The sequence below is a fragment of the Bufo bufo genome, chromosome 5, assembly GCF_905171765.1.
Source record: "Bufo bufo chromosome 5, aBufBuf1.1, whole genome shotgun sequence".
Classification (NCBI taxonomy): Eukaryota; Metazoa; Chordata; class Amphibia; order Anura; family Bufonidae; genus Bufo; species Bufo bufo.
Window position 1 is genome coordinate 186774342 of NC_053393.1, and position 20397 is coordinate 186794738.

Here is a 20397-nt window from a genome sequence, read left to right on the forward strand (position 1 = left end):
ATGAACCTCTGTGTCCATCACATGACAAGGACAGATTTGTATCCATTGGTAATAAACACTGGATCCCTATTGGATTACTCCAAGCACCGATCATAAAAGCTATAAGTTATTAATATAGAAACGTACACCTTTTCATTATCCAAAGAATAAGCTTGCTGAAATTGCATTACCCATTTAAAGGTGTTATTAGACCCCTAAGCTTAAATAAATTATTGCTTGAAATGCATTTAAAGGGATCTTTTAAATCCCAACAACACAAAGAGTCGCCATATTCATGAGCTCACAACTCTCCGCCCACCTGTTTTTGATTTACTGTTTTTTTCCAACTGAATCAGCAGCATGTGGGTAAGGAAAGCCAGGAGCTCATGTATACTGAGGGATCACCATTATGTGATGGAAAATTTTGGTAAAAAGGCTGGGTCAATAAAAAAAACTGTTTACCATCACTCCATTCCAGTGCTAAGGGTGATGGTTACTGGAAGCAGCAGGGACAGGACCCTAAGCACTGGAATGAAGCACTGGTGAACAGTTTAGTGGCTGTCTTTTTTTTTTGCAATATGACTGTTCTTCAAGCCAAGTTAGAGGTTGCGCTCCAAGGTACTGAAAATGTGATTCTGAGTTTATAGTATGTGTTGTCCTATCTCTTGTGATTATGACATGCATGACTTTAAACTATACCTGAAGATGAAAATGTAAATTCACGTAGCGCATACTGTTACATTATTTGTAAGTAAATATCTGATTTTATTACAGCTGATTTGTGAATTTATTGTAATTAGTTTTTCAGGCTACATGTACAGTAGACTTCTAGATTTTGCTTTGGAATCTAAATGTCTGAGTGAATCAGAACAAATTATGTCATTACAGATTAAATATTGCCACTATCAGAGAGTATAAATTTCACTCAATGCCTCATTAAACATACAGTAAATATAAAAAGTCTACACACCATTGTTAAAATGTCAGGTTTCTGTGATGTAAAAAAATTAGACAAAGATAAATCATTTCAGAGCTATTTCCACCTTTAATGTAACCTATAAACTGTAAAAAACAAACTGAAATCTTTTAGGTAGAGGGAAGAAAAAATATAAAAATAAAATAATATGGTTACATAAGTGTGGACACCCGTAAACTAATACTTTGTTGAAGCACCTATGGGTCTATCAGCATAGCACATTTTGACTTGGCAAGATTTGCCCACTCTTCTTTGCAAAAACAATCTGTTAGATTGTGAGGACATCTCCTGTGCACAGCCCTCTTCAGATCACCCCACAGATTTTTTAATCGGATTCAGGTCTGGGCTCTGGCTGGGCCATTCCAAAACTTTAATCTTCTTCTGGTGAAGACATTCCTTTGTTGATTTGGATGTATGCTTTGGGTTCCTCTTTATGTTCAGCTTTCTAACAGAAGCCTGAAGGTTTTGTGCCAATATTGACTGGTATTTGGAACTGTTCATAATTCCCTCTAGCTTAACTAAGGCCCCAGTTCCAGCTGAAGAAAAACAGCCCCAAAGCATGATGCTGCCACCACAATGCTTCACTGTGGGTATCGTGTTCTTTTGGTGATGCGCAGTGTTGTTTTTGCGCCAAACATAACTTTTGTAATTATGGCCAAAAAGTTCAACCTTGGTTTCATCAGACCATAACACTTTTTCCCACATGCTTTTGGGAGACTTCAGATGTGTTTTTGCAAAATGTAGGCTGGTTTGGATGTTTTTCTTCGTAAAAAAAAAGGCTTTCGTCTTGCCACTCTACCCCATAGCCCAGACATATGAAGAATATAGGAGATGGTTGTCACATGTACCTCACAGCCAGTACTTGCCAGATATTCCTGCAGCTCCTTTATTGTTGCTGTAGGCTTCTTGGTAGCGTCCCAGACCAGTTTTCTTCTCGTCTTTTCATCAATTATGGAGGGACGTTCAGTTCTTGGTAATGTCACTGTTGTGCCATATTTTCTCCACTTGATAACTGTCTTCACTGTGTTCCATGGTATATCTAATGCCTTGGAGATTTTTTTGTACCCTTCTCCTGACTGATACCTTTTAACAATGAGATCCCTCTGATGCTTTGGAAGCCCTCTGTAGACCTCGACTTTGGCTGTGGGATACGACTAAGAAAATTTCAGGAAAGACCAACTAGAGCAGCTGAACTTTATTTGGGGTTAATCAGAGGCACTTTAAATGATGGCAGGTGTATGCTGACTCCTATTTAACATGATTTTGAATGTGATTGTCTTAATTCTAAACACAGCTAAATTCCCAGTTATAAGAGGGTGTGCACACTTATGCAACCACATTATTTTAGTTTTTTTGTTTTGTTTTCTTCCCTCCACCTAAAAGATTTCAGTTTGTTTTTCAATGGAGTGGTACAGTTTATAGGTCACATTAAAAGGTGGAAAAAGTTCTGAAATGATTTATATTTGTCTCATTTTTTTACAGCACAGAGACCTGACATTTTAACAGGAGTGTGTAGACTTTTTATATCCAATGTATATATGGATTTTAAAGGAGAAAACCTAGCAAAAAAAACCTTTGTTAAATGCAGAGAAGTCACCTCTTTCTGAATGACAATGTAATGAAAAGTAGTAAAATGTATCAGCCTAATCCAGATCATCTAGGTGCATTAAGAATATTCATTTTAGAGAAATATCAGTTTTTCGTTTACCAGTGTCAGAATTAAAAAAATGTATCCAATTGTAACACAAGGATTATTTCTGACCCAGTGTCTCACCAAGTTTATCATACTGTCACCTCCATAGAGGTTTTCTAAGTTTTTACTAGTTTGTATATTATATTTTATTCATATGGGCGGCAGGGTTAATTTCCTGTTTATATTATTTCTCTGTATATTGTATTGTGCATATCACTCACTTTTTTAGAATCTGATAAAATGTTTTATCTGGGCCTCATTAGATTTTTAGGTCCTTGTGTTTCACAGTCTAACAATTAGTGATTCTCAACCAGTTGTATTTAGGGTTACTATCGGGTTAGCACAGAATCTCCTTACAAAACTAAACTTTTATTTTTGCATGGAAGCTGGAGTTATTTGCCATCCTTTAGTTTTACATATCTGTTGTGCCCTTCTGGTGCATAATGTTGAAATATTTCCTGTTGTCTCTCATTTTTAGTACTACAGGTTTTTAACAGTCAGAGAAACTTGGATATTTCTAGCCCCTGTAAAGGGGTTGTGCAATGCAAAGATATTGATGGCCTATCTTCAGGATAGATCATCAATATCAGATTGGTAGGGTCCGACACCCAGTACCCTGGTCGATCAACTGTTTGAAGGAGTAGAGGTGCTCATGTGCTGTCTCATTTGCAGATGCCACACAATGTAATTACAGCAGCTCTTCCCAATCACTTGATTTGGCGATTGCGCCACCCCCCGTCATTGTACCCCATCAGATGCCGTTTTCAATAATACAGTGTAAAATAAAATAAAAATTAATAAAATCATACTTACCTCATCCATTTGATTGCGAAGATCTGTCCACCACCATCTTGATTGAAGATCTAGTGCAAAATCTTGCACAGCCCTTGACGTCATCACGTCGGTTGGCGTGGTGATGTCATACATCATTGCGCACGAGATTTCGTGCAAGATCTTCAGTCGAGATGGTGGCAGCCAGCTCTTCATGCTCAAACGGATGAGGTAAGTATGATTTTATTTTAATTTTTTCCATTCATGGAAAATCGATTTTCTACCATGAAGAACAAGGAGAATCGGCTTTGCTCAACCATAATTATAGCCAGTGTTTCATTTTTCCTGTTAAAGTGTCTTTATGTTCTACTAAGCTGGTTTTATACTATCATATTTTTTAAGATATTAAATCAGAATGTATTGATCTATTCTTTTATTCTTAGATTTATAGACGCTGCTGGTTAGTTTTTAAAAAGGCCTCAAGTAAAGGACCAAGAAGGCTAGAAAAATTCCCAGATGAAAAAGCCGCCTACTTTAGGACATTTCATAAAGTAAGTTTACCTTGAAATAAATGCATAGTTTATCATTATATAGGCTGATGTGAGGAAATACTATGCTTTGAAACCTAAATTCTAATAATAATTTACAAAACAGATTTACTTTTATTATTGTTCATATAAAGATATTCATTGTTATGAAGAAAAAAGGGTGATATTATTTCCTTGAATCCTGGTTATATTCATTATGCTGCATCGTTTGCTAACCATTACTATTTTGGCTGACAATGCTTTCAATAATATAAAATGTATATATCTATAAATACTGTTTGGGGGGATTTATGAAAACTGGTGCCAAAGAAAACTGGCTTAGTTGCCCATAGTAGCCAATTATATTGATCCTTTCATTTTCCAAAGGAGCTCTGAGAAATAAAAGGTGGAATCTGATTGGTTGCTATGGGCAACTAAGTCAGTTTTTGTTTGAATCAGTTTAGATAACTCTCCCCCTGTATGTCATTGTGACAGGACCAGTCAGCTCTTCTCATATGTCTGTTTTATTCAATATTTGTTTGCCCTATGATACAACTCAGGAGCGTCTTTTCCTAGAACTCTGCTTTGTGCCATTCCTTTGCTATACATTCTTGAAATATATACATTAACCATTTTCCTTGTCAAAGGGATGTGTCCAAACACTGTTCAGTGTTGATTGGACAGTTGTCAATTTATTCACCAATTTCTTATAGGAATATAATGGGAATAGCACAACTCAGTTATAAGAAAATATGCTCTAGTAATTAGTAGTGTTATATTATGTTATATTATATTAAGTATTTGCTAAGACAGATCTGTCAAAAGACTGCAAAATAGTTTTTAAAGCATGCTGACTGCAAGTGAGTCTTATTCTTATAATTTATATATGTGATTTTGAATGTTTTTACATTATATTCATCTAAAGTGATGCTTTTTTTGTGGTTTTTTTTTCTTCTGAAAACAAAAATTAGGAAAAAGCTATATCTTTTGGTTATGCCATAAATGTTTAAGATGGAAATATTCCAGGAGGGGTAAAAAGTGGTGCCTATTTTTATACTTGATGAGACAGATTTATTGACTGGCAGTTGTATGTACCAGTCTTACTCTAAATTCCATTTAACTTCCAACTGTGCTAAATTTACTAGGGGTCTGATGCTTGGTGATTTGGTACATCTTCTCACAGTCTGTGTGCTAGAAATAGAAACCCATGTCTTACTTAAATTATATTAAATCTTTTGGGTCGTGTCTGGCTCTAAACTTTCCCACTAAGCCCTGCCCCCATTTTTCACCGCTAGAGATGAACAAAGTATTCATAAATTTGATTCAACTGCTTTGTCGAATAAAAAAATAAAAAAATAATTGCTTTGTAACTAATTACTTTGTCACAAAGTGCATTTCTTAGTAGTGGGTGCAATGACAAGGAGCGGCGATTGGGTTGTTCCCCATCATTGTACTTCTCAGATGCCATGATTGCGGTATCTGATAGCAATAATCCGGTGTAAAATAAAATTTTAAATCATACTTACCTCATCCATTTGCCCGAGATGGGCCAGCCGCCATCTTGATTGAAGATCTAGCATGAAATATTGTGCGGCCCGTGATGATCTCTTCATGTCAGCTGGCGTGGTGAAGTCATACGTCAGGATTTCATGAGAGATCAAAATGGTGGCGGCCGGATCGTCATGAGCAACTGGATGAGGTAAGTATGATTTTTTTTTTTTTAGGTTTTTACACTATTTCAGGGAAAATCGATTTGCTACCATGAGGCACAAGTAAATTCGGATTTGCCGAGAGTCAAATTTTCCCTGACATTCGGATCGAAATCCAATTTGTGGACTTCAATTCTCTCAAAACTACTCACCGACTTTCAAAAGTGTAAAAATTAGCAAATTATGGCATGGATATGGCATGTGCCATAATTTGCAGTTTAGCTCACAGTCAGTGTGCTAGAAAAAGAAATCTATAAGTCTAGGCCTCACTTAAATTTTTGTAAATCTTTCAGGTCATGCCTTGCCCTTCCCACTAAGCACTGCCCCCATTTCTCACCACCTTTCAAAAGTGTAATTTGGAAATTATGACATGAATATGGCTTGTGCCATTATTTTCAATTCCCCCCCTCCCCCCCATAAAAGTGATGTACGTCATTTAATATACAGTGGATATAAAAAGTCTACACACCCATGTTAAAATGTCAGGTTTCCGTGATGTAAAAAAATGAGACAAAGATAATTAATTTCAGAACTTTTTCCACCTTTAATGTGACCTATAAACTGTACAACTCAATTGAAAAACAAACTGAAATCTTTTAGGTAGAGGGAAGAAAAAATATAAAAATAAAATAATATGGTTGCATAAGTGTGCACACCCTTAAACTAATACTTTGTTGAAGCACCTTTTGATTTTATTACAACACTCAGTCTTTTTGGGTATGAGTCTATCAGCATAGCACATTTTGACTTGGCAAGATTTGCCCACTCTTCTTTGCAAAAACACTACAAATCTGTCAGATTGCGAGGGCATCTCCTGTGCACAGCCCTCTTCAGATCACCCCACAGATTTTCTATCGGATTCAGGTCTGGGCTCTGGCTGGGCCATTCCAAAACTTTAATCTTCTTCTGGTGAAGCCATTCCTTTGTTAATTTGGATGTATGCTTTGGGTCATTGTCATGCTGAAAGATGAAGTTCCTCGACATGTTCAGCATTCTAGCAGAAGCCTTAAGGTTTTGTGCCAATATTGACTGGTATTTGGAACTGTGCATAATTCCCTCTAGCTTAACTAAGGCCCCAGTTCCAGCTGAAGAAAAACAGCCCCAAAGCATGATGCTGCCACCACCATGCTTTACTGTGGGTATGGTGTCCTTTTGGTGATGTGCAGTGTTGTTTTTGCGCCAAACATATCTTTTGGAATTATGGCCAAAAAGTTCAACCTTGGTTTCATCAGACCATAACACCTTTTCCCACATGCTTTTGGGAGACTTCAGATGTGTTTTTGCAAAATGTAGGCTTTCGTCTTGCCACTCTACCCCATAGCCCAGACATATGAAGAATACGGGAGATGGTTGTCACATGTACCACACAGCCAGTACTTGCCAGATATTCCTGCAGCTCCTTTAATGTTGCTGTAGACCTCTTGGTAGCCTCCCAGACCAGTTTTCTTTTCGTCTTTTCATAATTTTGGAGGAACGTCCAGTTCTGGGTAATGTCAATGTTGTGCCATATTTTCTCCACTTGATAATGATTGTCTTCACTGTGTTCCATGGTATATCTAATGCCTTGGAGATTCTTTTGTACCCTTCTCCTGACTGATACCTTTTAACAATGAGATCCCTCTGATGCTTTGGAAGCTCTCTGTGGACCATGGTTTTTGTTGTGGGATGTGACTAAGAAAATTTCAGGAAAGACCAACTAGAGCAGGTGAACTTTATTTATTTTTTGTCAACTGTATTTTTTTTTGTTTGCGTGGATCAATTATACAACCAAAGATTGGTAACAAACATTCCGTAACGACCCCAGCATGGGGCAAATGATGAATAGTTAGATAACACTGGTCAAAATCCGGTACACCAGAGGACTGGCACAAATGTACATATTTCCAGAGCATAAAGATACTCAAACAGAAAACTAGTAATAGACTAGTATTAAAATATGGACACTGAAGTACAGTAAGAGGCAGGGAATAAGGGGGGGGGAAGGGGGCAAAATCAGAGATATAAGACTAAGGAAGAGATGGGGAGGGGTGGAAGAAGGATGGACATAATGAATAGAAGGGTGAAAATCAGGGAGGAGGACCCCAAAATGATGGTGAGGGTTAGATAGTGTTGAAATTAGTTGAAGTTAGACAGCTATGGCGGACAGTAAGCCGAGCTCAGCCAAGGAGACCAAACTGTGAGAAACCTGTGGTGTGTGCGATTAGATCTGCTAGACATCTCCTCAAATCTGCATATTTGATGCAATTTTTCGATCCATTCTGCTATAGTGGGGGGTACAGTATTAAGCCACTTCAAGGGAATTAAAGCCGTGACAGCAGCTAGGAAGTGAGTGACTAAGGATGAGGCGGACGGTTTATAATCAGGTGTAGGGAAGCTCAGTAAGACTGAGGAGGGGGTTAGTGTTATCGTTTTCCCCTTATTTCTTTATTTATACATTCAACTTCAGACCAAAAGGGGCGTATGTCAGGGCAGTCCCACCACATGTGAGCATGTGTGCCAATTTGTGAGTTGCATCGCCAGCAGAGGTTAGTGGAGGATAGCCTATGTGTGTAGAGAAATTCAGGTATTTTGTACAATCTCGAGATAATCTTGAAGCGGGACTCTTGCAGGCGAACACACCTTGAATATCCATGGGAGTTTTGGAGAATATGAGTTACCTATATCTCATTGAGAAAGAGACCCAGTTCTTTCTCCCAAGAAACAATATACCCATGGCTATTCAGAGGATTCATGTTCCTGCAGATGTTTAGTAATTTAGATAGCTTTCTGAATTTGAAGACTGGCGATGATAGGTCAGATTCAAATTCAGTTAAATCCCTGAAGGGATTATGGGTCCGGAGGAAATCTTTACAGCAACTAGTAAATTGGGAAACATGTAGAAACGAGAGCGAGAAGTTTGGAAGCAGTTGTCTCAGGTCAGCCAGGCAAGAAATCTCCCCATTCGGGAACATATTCAGGACTGAAATGTGAGCAAGCTGATCCCACATAGGCTTGAAGGTCGGAGAGTCCCTATCCACGACCACAGGTATTAGGCTGGAAGGGAGTAGTGAAGAGAGAGTAGGAGAAAGGGAAGGAGAAATCAGAGCCCAGGTGCGAGAAGCACCTCTGAAAAGCAAGTTAGTGTCTGTAGGCTTTTATGTATTATGTGCTTTGGTGGGCAGCCACATATCTCGTATTAATTCGTCATTGTACGCCTTTGCGGCCCATTGATGGTTAGTCTGCGAGCCAGAAAGAGTAGATAAGTTGATCCATCGTCTCAGCTGTATCGCTCTATATATTGTTTGAATATCCGGCAATACAATGCCTCCTTTCCTGATCGATCTGGTCAAGAGCGTGTGGGCCATGCGGGAGTGTTTCTGCTTCCAGAGGTAGCGGGAGAAAAGGGAGCGTAGCGTGGTAAAGAAAGTTTGGGGCAAAGCTACCGGTAACATCTGAAGTTTATATAAGATCTTTGGAAGGACATACGTTTGTAAAACATTTTTCCAACCGAACCTTGAGATCAGAGGAATATCGTAATCTGCGAGGGATTTTTGAATCTCAGCAAGAAGGGGCCGGAAGTTTGTGTCATACACCTTGGGTATAAAAGAAGGGATTTGAACTCCCAAATATTCGAGTGAAGAAGAGGCCCCCGCAAAAGGAGAGGTTTTCTTGATCGTCTGGAAACTCTGGCGGGAGAGGGAGATATTTAGGATTTCTGACTTCATGATGTTGACTTTAAAGTCCGAGACCTCCCAAATTGTTCAAACAGCTTAACCAGGAAGGGGAGCCCAACTATTGGAACAGGCAGCAAAAAAAGGAGGTAGTCTGCGAAAGCTAGTACTTTCAGTTTGCCACTAGGCGCGGGAAATCCCCTTATGTCTGAATGCTGTCTCACTTGCTGCAGTAAGGCTTCCATAACCAGTACAAATAGGGTGGGAGAGAGCGGGCAGCCCTTCCTGGTCCTGTTCGTGATCTCAAAGGGAGGCGATAGATAGTAATTCACTAAGAGGGAGACTGATGGCTGAGAGTACAGCGAGAATATGGCCTTTATAAATGATACTGGGAATCCAAATTTCAGAAGTATAGAGTGCATGAAGAGCCAACTAACTCTATCAAAGGCCTTCTCGGCATCAACTCCGAGAAGTACCAGTGATTTGCCTATGGTATGGGCTTGGTGAATTGCTGTCAATAGTTTGGTCGTGTTGGTCCTTCCCTTTCTTCCTGGGACAAACCCAGATTGCTCCTCTCCTATATGGTGGGGTAGGAGTTTCTTTATGCGAAGGGATAAAAACGTATCCCAAATTTTAAGATCTACGTTGAGGAGCGAGATGGGTCTATAGCTTCCACACTCTTCCAGATTTTTCCCCATCTTTTGCAATAAGAGTAATGTGAGCCTCCTGTGTCTGTCTAGGAAGAGGATCACCTTTAAACAAAGAGGAGCAAAATTCAGTGAGATGGGGCAACAGAACATCTTGGAATTTTTTATAGTAAAGCAAGGGGAGGCCATCCGTGCCTGGGCTCTTCATCGAGCGTAACAGGGGAAATAAGAGAGTTTATCATGGCCTGATCTAAATGGGGTAATGATATGTCCTTCAGAAAATCATCAATCAGCACTTGCTTAGAGTTTGTTCCCTGTGCGGTGTGCGCTTCCTCAATGTTGTATAAAGCTGAGTAAAACTTATGGAAGGCTGCTACCATTTCTGGTAGTGAGGAAGTAACTGAACCTGTGTGATCCCTGATTGTGTGAATGTGTTGCTTTGCTCTTTCTTTCTTAATTAGGGAAGACATAAAGTGTCCTCCCTTATTCTCATGGGCGTATAGCCTATGTCTAAAGTGAAGATACGCTTTAGCCGAGTTATTCTGCATGTTAGTAAGGAGTTTTTCCCGTAAGGACCACAGTTCTAGCTGCGTTTCTATCAATCTCGTGCGTTAATGTTCTCTTTCCAAGAGTGATATCTGTGAAAGGATTGCATCAGTTTCCCTTTGTCTGTCCTTCTTGAGTTTAGACCCCCAAGAAATGAATAAGCCTCTAACAAAAGCTTTATGTGACTCCCAGATCATTGAGCTTGAAGGGCCAGAGTCCTTATTCAATTCAAAGAAGGAGGATAAGTATGTTTGGCTGTCAAAAAAGGCTTTAGTGTTTTCAAGTATTTGTTTGTTGAGACGCCACCTTCATATTTTAAGAGCAGCATCAGACAGGGTAAGAGAAAGATGGACCGGAGCGTGGTCTGAGATAGAAATGATAGAAATACCTGTGGCTGTGAGGTGTGGAAGTAGAGATTTGTGGATCAGTAAATAATCCAGTCTTTGGTGTGAATTATGAACTGTAGAAAAATAGGAATAGTCCCGAATGGAGGGATTCTGGAAACGCCAGGCATCTTTAACAGAAAAATTGGAAAGTTTAGAACGTAGTTTGGCTAAGGCACGCTGAGAGGTAGTGGATTTAGAAGTTGAGGAGTCCAGCAGGGGGTCAAGAGTGACATTTAAGTCACCTCCCAGTATGACAGGACCATCAGCAGAAAGCTTGAGCCTATCCAAGGCATCCAGTAGCTACGGAACCTGTGCATGATTAGGGGCATATATGTTCGCTAGGGTAAATTTAGTCAAATAGATTTGAGCTCTCAGGAATAATATTCTACCCTCTGAGTCTGCGTATTGTTGTAGAACTTTAAGTGGTAAAGATCGGTGAATTGCAATGGATACCCCTTTAGATGCTGAGGTAGCGTGGCAAAGTGCCTAGTGGGTAGTTTGGGTATTTAGTTTTGTTTAAAATGGGTCTCTTGCAAGAAGATGATGGATGCCTTAAGTTTCCTGAGATTGTCTAGGACATGGTATCTCATGTTGGGGGTATTTAGTCCACGTACATTAAAGGTAGCACAACCAATATCACCCATGTTCTCGGGGTCTCTTTTCACCGGAATGGTGTAGTGGAGTGGGAGAAAGATTGAGGAGATGAGAGGTGGAAGAAGGAACTATAGTGATAGAGGAGAAATAAATTAAAAGTATAGAGACGAGGAAGGGAGAAGAAAGGACTGAGATGACTTCTGCAATTTGTGGGAGGGGTTGAGGAAGAAAGGACGAAGGAAGGGAGAGCATAAGTGGTAGAGGTGGGATGAGGTGGGAGGGGGAATAATAGAGTGTGTGCAAAGACGGGTAGCAAGTGCACAGGAGGGAGAGGATAATCCTCAAGTTCGGAGTTGGATCTTGACCTGTGGTGTACAGACATATAGCATCAGACATGACAGGAGAAAATCGCCAATATAAGGCAACATACGCAACATGAATAGTGACAACCCAAAGGGGGTATGGGCACGATGGAGACCCGGCAAGAATCTCTTGTCTCAAATTCCAGTAAGTGCCGAGAGGCCATCCATACCCATGTACAGTGGCCCATAGTGCTAATAGACTCAGCAATAGGGTGATGACTAATGAGGGGGAATCGATGGAAGGGAGGAGAAAGTTGAAGGCAAGAAGGATGGGGGATCCAATAACAAAAGGTGAAGATTAATCTTCATAGAGCTTCTCACTTCTCTCCAGTAATAGCAACAGACAGAAACTGCTGCAATAGGTGGCAACAAATATCAGCCAATGGGATTGTATGCCCCTTTAAAGTGTACCAATTCCATATGCGTATAGATTATGAAGTGAAGGAAGTGATAGAGCATCGCTACTATCTAAACAACTAAAGCATATCCACATATCTAACCAGGCAAGAGGCACGTTCCTAGGACAGAATCAATTCGGTTCAACTCCCTCCATAGGTGTTCCAATTCAGAATCCACACTGCTATGGCCTTGTAGGAGATACTCGAGCGTGCATCAGCGGAGGGGTGTTGAAGACCGAAGCAAGTAGGGGGGGGGGGGGATGGTAAAATAGGTGCAAGAGTAACCATCGGCTATTTGGCCATTAAGGGAGGTAGTCCTAGATTAGTTTCTGACCTGAAGTGAAAGGAAAGTTCATGCAGAGCAGGGTCAGCTGTTAGGCAGATGTTGTGTGCAGACTCTCTCACTCTTTGCATCGGTAGTCACAAACAGAACCAGCTAGGCATATAGTGTGACAAGGGGCGTAGTGATTATCTTCGAGATAGTTATACCTAGTGGATATTCTGAGGGGTAAGGGGGGGAGCTCAGACCTGAATCCGATTGAAAATCTGTGGGGTGATCTGAAGAGGGCTGTGCACAGGAGATGCCCTCGCAATCTGACAGATTTGGAGTGTTTTTGCAAAGAAGACTGGGCAAATCTTGCCAAGTCAAAATGTGCCATGCTGATAGACTCATACCCAAGAAAGAGTGCTGTAATAAAATCAAAAGATGCTTCAACAAAGTATTAGTTTAAGGGTGTGCACACTTATGCAACCATATTATTTAATTTTTATATTTTTTCTTCCCTCTACCTAAAAGATTTCAGTTTGTTTTTCAATTGTGTTGTACAGTTTATAGGTCACATTAAAGGTGGAAAATGTTCTGAAATGATTTATATTTGTCAAATTTTTTTACAGCACAGAAACCTGACATTTTAACAGGGGTGTGTAGACTTTTTATATCCACTATATATATATATATATATATATATATATATATATATATATATATATATTTATATTTATATATATATATATATTTATATATACAGTCAGGTCCATAATTATTGGGACATCGACACAATTTTAAAATTTTTGGCTCTATACACCACCACAATGGATTTGAAATGAAACAAACAAGATGTGTTTTAACTGCAGACTGTCAGCTTTAATTTGAGGGTATTTACATCCAAATTTGGTGAACGGTGTAGGAATTACAACAGTTTGCATATGTGCCTCCCACTTGTTAAGGAACCAAAAGTAATGGGACAGAATAATAATCATAAATCACTCTTTCACTTTTTAATACTTGGTTGCAAATCCTTTGCAGTCAGTTACAGCCTGAAGTCTGGAACGCATAGACATCACCAGAAGCTAGGTTTCATCCCTGGCGATGCTCTGCCAGGCCTCCACTGCAACTGTCTTCAGTTCCTGCTTGTTCTTGGGGCATTTTCCCTTCAGTTTTGTCTTCAGCAAGACAAATGCATGCGCAATCGGATTCAGGTCAGGTGAATGACTTTGCATAACATTCCACTTATTTCCCTTAAAAAACTCTTTGGTTGCTTTTGCAGTATGCTTTGGATCATTGTCCACCTGCATTGTCAAGCGCTGTCCAATGAGTTCTGAAACATGTGGCTGAATATAAGCAGATAATATTGCCCGAAACACTACAGAATTCATCCTGCTGCTTTTGTCAGTAGTCACATCATCAATAAATACAAGAGAACCAGTTCCATTGGCAGCCATACATGCCCACGCCATGACACTACTACCACCATTCTTCACTGATGAGGTGGTATGCTTAGGACGATGAGCAGTTCTTTTCCTTCTCCATACTCTTCTCTTCCCATCACTCTGGTACAAGTTGATCTTGGTCTCATCTGTCCATAGGATATTGTTCCAGAACTGTGAAGGCTATTTTAGATGTCGTTTGGCAAACTCTAATCTGGCCTTCCTGTTTTTGAGGCTCACCAATCGTTTACATCTTGTGGTGAACCATCTGTATTCACTTTGGTGAAGTCTTCTCTTGATTGTTGACTTTGACACACATACACCTACCTCCTGGAGAGTGTTCTTGATCTGGCCAACTGTTGTGAAGGGTGTTTTCTTCACCAGGCAAAGAATTCTTCGGTCATCCACCACTGTTGTTTTCCGTGCTCTTCCGGGTCTTTTGGTGTTGCTTAGCTCACCGGTGCTTTCCTTCTTTTTAAGAATATTCCAAACAGTTATTTTGTCCACGCCTAATGTTTTTGCTATCTCTCTGATGGGTTTGTTCTGTTTTTTCAGCCAAATGATAGCTTTCTTCACTGATAGCGACAGCTCTTTGGATCTCATTTTGAGAATTGACAGAAACAGATTCCAAATGCAAAAAGCACACTTGAAATGAACTCTGGACCTTTTATCTGTTAATTGTTATTGGGATAATGAGGGAATAACACACCTGGCCATGGAACAGCTGAGAAGCCAGTTGTCCCATTACTTTTGGTCCCTTAATAAGTGGGAGGCACATATGCAAACTGTTGTAATTCCTACACCGTTCACCTGATTTGGATGTAAATACTCTCAAATTAAAGCTGACAGTCTGCCGTTAAAGCACATCTTGTTTGTTTCATTTCAAATCCATTGTGGTGGTGTATAGATGTCCCAATATTTATGGACCTGACTGTATATGTATGCTGCATAGCTGACACGTATATTGTCACATAAAAAAAAAGAATATATATATATATATATATATATATATATATATGTAATCCAAATATATATAACGCAGCACTCCTTGGATAAAAAAGTGAAAAAATTTGATATTTATTCAACACATGTTTGCCTGTATCAAAATGTGTTGAATAAATATCAAATTTTTTCATTTTATAATGCAAGGAGTGCTGCGTTATATTTATTTGGATTGTGTTTGGACCACAGGACCAAGGGGATAACGCTGGCACCTGAACTGCTTAAAGCTAGGAGTGCTGCCCTGTGATTTTCTGGATATATATATATATATATATATATATATATATATCAGGTATGCAGCATACATACAGTCGTGGCCAAAAGTTTTGAGAATGACACAAATATTAGTTTTCACAAAGTTTGCTGCTAAACTGCTTTTAGATCTTTGTTTCAGTTGTTTCTGTGATGTAGTGAAATATAATTACACGCACTTCATACGTTTCAAAGGCTTTTATCGACAATCACATTTATGCAAAGAGTCAGTATTTGCAGTGTTGGCCCTTCTTTTTCAGGACCTCTGCAATTCGACTGGGCATGCTCTCAAACAACTTCTGGGCCAATTCCTGACTGATAGCAACCCATTTTTTCATAATCACTTCTTGGAGTTTGTCAGAATTAGTGGGTTTTTGTTTGTCCACCCGCCTCTTGAGGATTGACCACAAGTTCTCAATGGGATTAAGATCTGGGGAGTTTCCAGGCCATGGACCCAAAATGTCAACGTTTTGGTCCCCGAGCCACTTAGTTATCACTTTTGCTTTATGGCACAGTGCTCCATCGTGCTGGAAAATGCATTGTTCTTCACCAAACTGTTGTTGGATTGTTGGAAGAAGTTGCTGTTGGAGGGTGTTTTGGTATCATTCTTTATTCATGGCTGTGTTTTTGGGCAAAATTGTGAGTGAGCCCACTCCCTTGGATGAGAAGCAACCCCACACATGAATGGTCTCAGGATGCTTTACTGTTGGCATGACACAGGACTGATGGTAGCGCTCACCTTTTCTTCTCCGGACAAGCCTTTTTCCAGATGCCCCAAACAATCGGAAAGAGGCTTCATTGGAGAATATGACTTTGCCCCAGTCCTCAGCAGTCCATTCACCATACTTTCTGCAGAAGATCAATCTGTCCCTGATGTTTTTTTTGGAGAGAAGTGGCTTCTTTGCTGCCCTTCTTGACACCAGGCCATCTTCCAAAAGTCTTCGCCTCACTGTGCGTGCAGACCTGCCTGCTGCCATTCCTGAGCAAGCTCTGCACTGGTGGAACTCCGATCCCGCAGCTGAATTCTCTTTAGGAGACGAACCTGGTGCTTGCTGGACTTTCTTGGACGCCCTGAAGCCTTCTTAACAAGAATTGAACCTCTTTCCTTGAAGTTCTTGATGATCCTATAAATTGTTGATTGAGGTGCAATCTTAGTAGCCACAATATCCTTGCCTGTGAAGCCATTGTTATGCAACGCAATGATGGCTGCACGCGTTTCTTTGCAGGTCACCATTGTTAACAATGGAAGAACAAAGATTTCAAGCATCACCCTCCTTTTAACATGTCAAGTCTGTCATTTTAACCCAATCAGCCTGACATAATGATCTCCAGCCTTGTGCTCGTCAACATTCTCACCTAAGTTAACAAGACGATTACTGAAATGATCTCAGCAGGTCCTTTAATGGCAGCAATGAAATGCAGTGGAAAGGTTTTTTTGGGATTAAGTTAATTTTCATGGAAAAGAAGGACTATGCAATTCATCTGATCACTCTTCATAACATTCTGGAGTATATGCAAATTGCAATTATAAAAACTTAAGCGGCAACTTTTCCAATTTCCAATATTTATGTACTTCTCAAAACTTTTGGCCACGACTGTACAACGTCGCAAGTTTGCCATACTATGGGTGATTAAACACTTTATTTCACCATTATTCCAGAGTGCAGTCCTACTTTCTTCGTCTCTACAATATTGGGTATAGCTGTTACCCTGCGCTGGACTTTGCACCCAAATCCTGGTTGGTGCTCCCGCTGGATTTTCTCTCTCTATATATATATATATATATATATATAGTACAGACCAAAAGATTGGACACACCTTCTCATTCAAAGAGTTTTCTTTATTTTCATGACTATGAAGTCATCAAAACTATGAATTAACACATGTGGAATTATATACACAACAAACAAGTGTGAAACAACTGAAAATATGTCATATTCTAGGTTCTTCAAAGTAGCCACCTTTTGCTTTGATTACTGCTTTGCACACTCTTGACATTCTCTTGATGAGCTTCAAGAGGTAGTCCCCTGAAATGGTCTTCCAACAGTCTTGAAGGAGTTCCCAGAGATGCTTAGCACTTGTTGGCCCTTTTGCCTTCACTCTGCGGTCCAGCTCACCCCAAACCATCTCGATTGGGTTCAGGTCCGGTGACTGTGGAGGCCAGGTCATCTGGCGCAGCACCCCATCACTCTCCTTCATGATCAAATAGCCCTTACTTTCAAAGTTTTCCCAATTTTTCGGCTGACTGACTGACCTTCATTTCTTAAAGTAATGATGGCAACTCGTTTTTCTTTACTTAGCTGTTTTTTTCTTGCCATAATACCAATTCTAACAGTCTATTCAGTAGAACTATCAGCTGTGTATCCACTTGACTTCTCCTCAACGCAACTGATGGTCCCAACCCCATTTCTAAGGCAAGAAATCCCACTTATTAAACCTGACAGGGCACACCTGTGAAGTGAAAACCATTTCAGGGGACTACCTCTTGAAGCTCATCAAGAGAATGCCAAGAGTGTGCAAAGCAGTAATCAAAGCAAAAGGGGGCTACTTTGAAGAACCTAGAATATGACATATTTTCAGTTGTTTCACACTTGTTTGTTATGTATATAATTCCACATGTGTTAATTCATAGTTTTGATGCCTTCATAGTCATGAAAATAAAGAAAACTCTTTGAATGAGAAGGTATGTCCAAACTTTTGGTCTGTACTGTATGTAGCATGTATGTAAGGACAGCAGAACCACTATATTACTAAACTACACTGACTATCTCCCCCTAACTATCTGTATTATATGTATAAGCAATTTTTTTAAATTTTTATTCACTTTATTTTTGGCTGTATGAGTAATACAGTGTGCATTACTCATTCAGCTTCCTGATTGTGAGATCCAGGGGGCTGGATCTTACATGCTCTCAACCGGTAGGCAGTCCCGATGCCCAAGGAAGGCATCGGGCTGCCTTCCATGCCATCGGGTCCCCGTCACAGCAGCACGGGGACCCGATGGCAGCGCCAATCACCGCCCGACATTGCACGTGCCGTGGTCAGAAGCTCATTTAGAGAATGCCAAGAGTGTGCAAAGCAGTAATCAAAGCAAAAGGTGGCTACTTTGAAGAACCTAGAATATGACATATTTTCAGTTGTTTCACACTTGTTTGTTATGTATATAATTCCACATGTGTAAATTCATAGTTTTGATGCCTTCAGTGTGAATCTACAATTTTCATAGTCATGAAAATAAAGAAAACTCTTTGAATGAGAAGGTGTGTCCAAACTTTTGGTCTGTAGTGTATATATATATATATATATATATATATATATACACACACAAATTTTGCAAATATGTTTCCCAAAAAGGCTGAGCAGCATTGGCTGGACTACAGTACTCCTCATGCACACTTGGTCTACCTAATAAGAAAGAACACCCTGAAGAGTACCCTTAAGGCCACTCAGCTAACCAGGGCAATTTTCTCTTGAGACACCCAGTCCTCTTGTCCTGTTGGAAAGAGAATTGGATTGCATGTTTCATTCAAAGAAGCGTAATACTGGGACAACCAGTACTCTTGTACTTTTGAAAGGAGAACTGGATTGCCCATCTCATTTCTAGTGTAGTATTACGCATAGGTCTATTTCTTTCTCTGATTTGCCTGAAACAAATCACAAGAAATTTGGGATAAATTCCAAATGGTTGCAATCAATTTGCTCAACTCTAATCTATTTAATACCTATCCAAATACCCGAGTGCTTGTACTCAGATATCTTCAGCAGTCCAATATAGAAGACATGGAGCAGCAGTACACGTGCTCAATCTGCAGCTCCATTATTTTGGAGCGTCCCCACAAGGTAAGGGTCAGATTGGTGCTGAGATCAGATTATTAAGTATTTACAATTATTGAAAGAGGGTTGCACTAACAATATTGAAACACATTGCAATACACTCTAATCTATAGACAAGTGATGGCTAACCTCCGGCACTCCAGCTGTGGTGAAACTAGCTCCATTTATGTCTATGGAGTTCTGAGAATAGACAAGCAAGTGTATATCTTGGGAGTCTTAGTTTTACCACAGCTGGAGTGCCAGAGGTTAGCCATCACAGCTATAGACTATGGAATGTGCCTATTACATATGATTATTATAATTGATATTTTTCCAAAATTTTATTAAGGCTAAGCAAAGGTTTCTGGCAATGTGTGGGGTACTGTCATCTCTCTTCACTATGAGTAGGTAAAGAATACATTTGGATGAGTTATATACTCCATTAGCTGATGTGATATTGGCTAGCTTTGCATTGCAGGTGATTGTAACCCACCATGTCCAAATTGATTATTGGTTAGAGCAGATGTTATGGGTGTGTTGCTTATCAGGGTAGACACATCGGTATGGACAGTATTTCAGTGCACATTGGTTGCTTTTAGATGTTTTTATGTGGGTGTAATAACTAACTTTTATTCTGTGTGTGTTCTAATAACATTGTAGAACTTGTTGATATGTTATATGATTGGCTCATTTATTCCATAGTGTATTGTGTGTGGATCACGGATCAACTGTTTGTAATTTTTACAATACTTGACTACCCACAAACTCAGCAAGCAGGTTTAATAAATGTACGATTCTATAAGGTAGGCAGAGTTATCGGCTACCGATTTATGATTTAAGGAAACCTTAAATAAGTTGATAATTACAGAATACTCGCCATCTGTGATTATATTGTATTTGTTTCTTGCTTTTATTTCCTTTAAGTTAAACGAATCAGTAATTGTATGACATTTTCACACAGTAACAGAATTTTGGAGATAATTATTTTTTCCGAACAGAAACAACATTTTGTTTTGTGAGAACAAGGTTGTACATTGCTGGAGTAATATCATTATGTAAATAAGAAAATAAAGCAAGTAAATAAATCCTTCCTCGAGTTTGCACATTTATTATAACATTCTATAAAAAAATAAATCAATCATTAAAAAATCAATTTTTATAAATTAAAATATAACCTTGTTCAAATGCCTATACAGTATATTCAAATAATAAACCACATTTTTTCAGTGCTACTCTGTATTTGTGCTGTTAAAGCATTTGATATAACCCAACATCACAATAATGATTTATACTGATCTGCTGTGTCAGTCTTTTGGGATCAGTGAGAACAAATTGTTGCTAAGATGTTCATAAGATTTTAAACTATATTTGACCCAGGAGTCACT

The 20397-nt window shown here is 39.4% G+C and overlaps 1 protein-coding gene across 1 annotated transcript in view; it reads left to right on the forward strand.

Moving 5' to 3' along the window:
- Positions 1-557: 557 nt before the first annotated feature.
- Positions 558-20397, forward strand: part of DOK6 (docking protein 6) — a 373397-nt gene continuing 353557 nt past the window's right edge. The window contains exons 1-3 of the mRNA XM_040433916.1: positions 558-608; positions 754-891; positions 3863-3970. Coding sequence (XP_040289850.1) covers positions 558-608; positions 754-891; positions 3863-3970 — 297 coding nt within the window. The remainder of the gene's footprint in view (positions 609-753; positions 892-3862; positions 3971-20397) is intronic.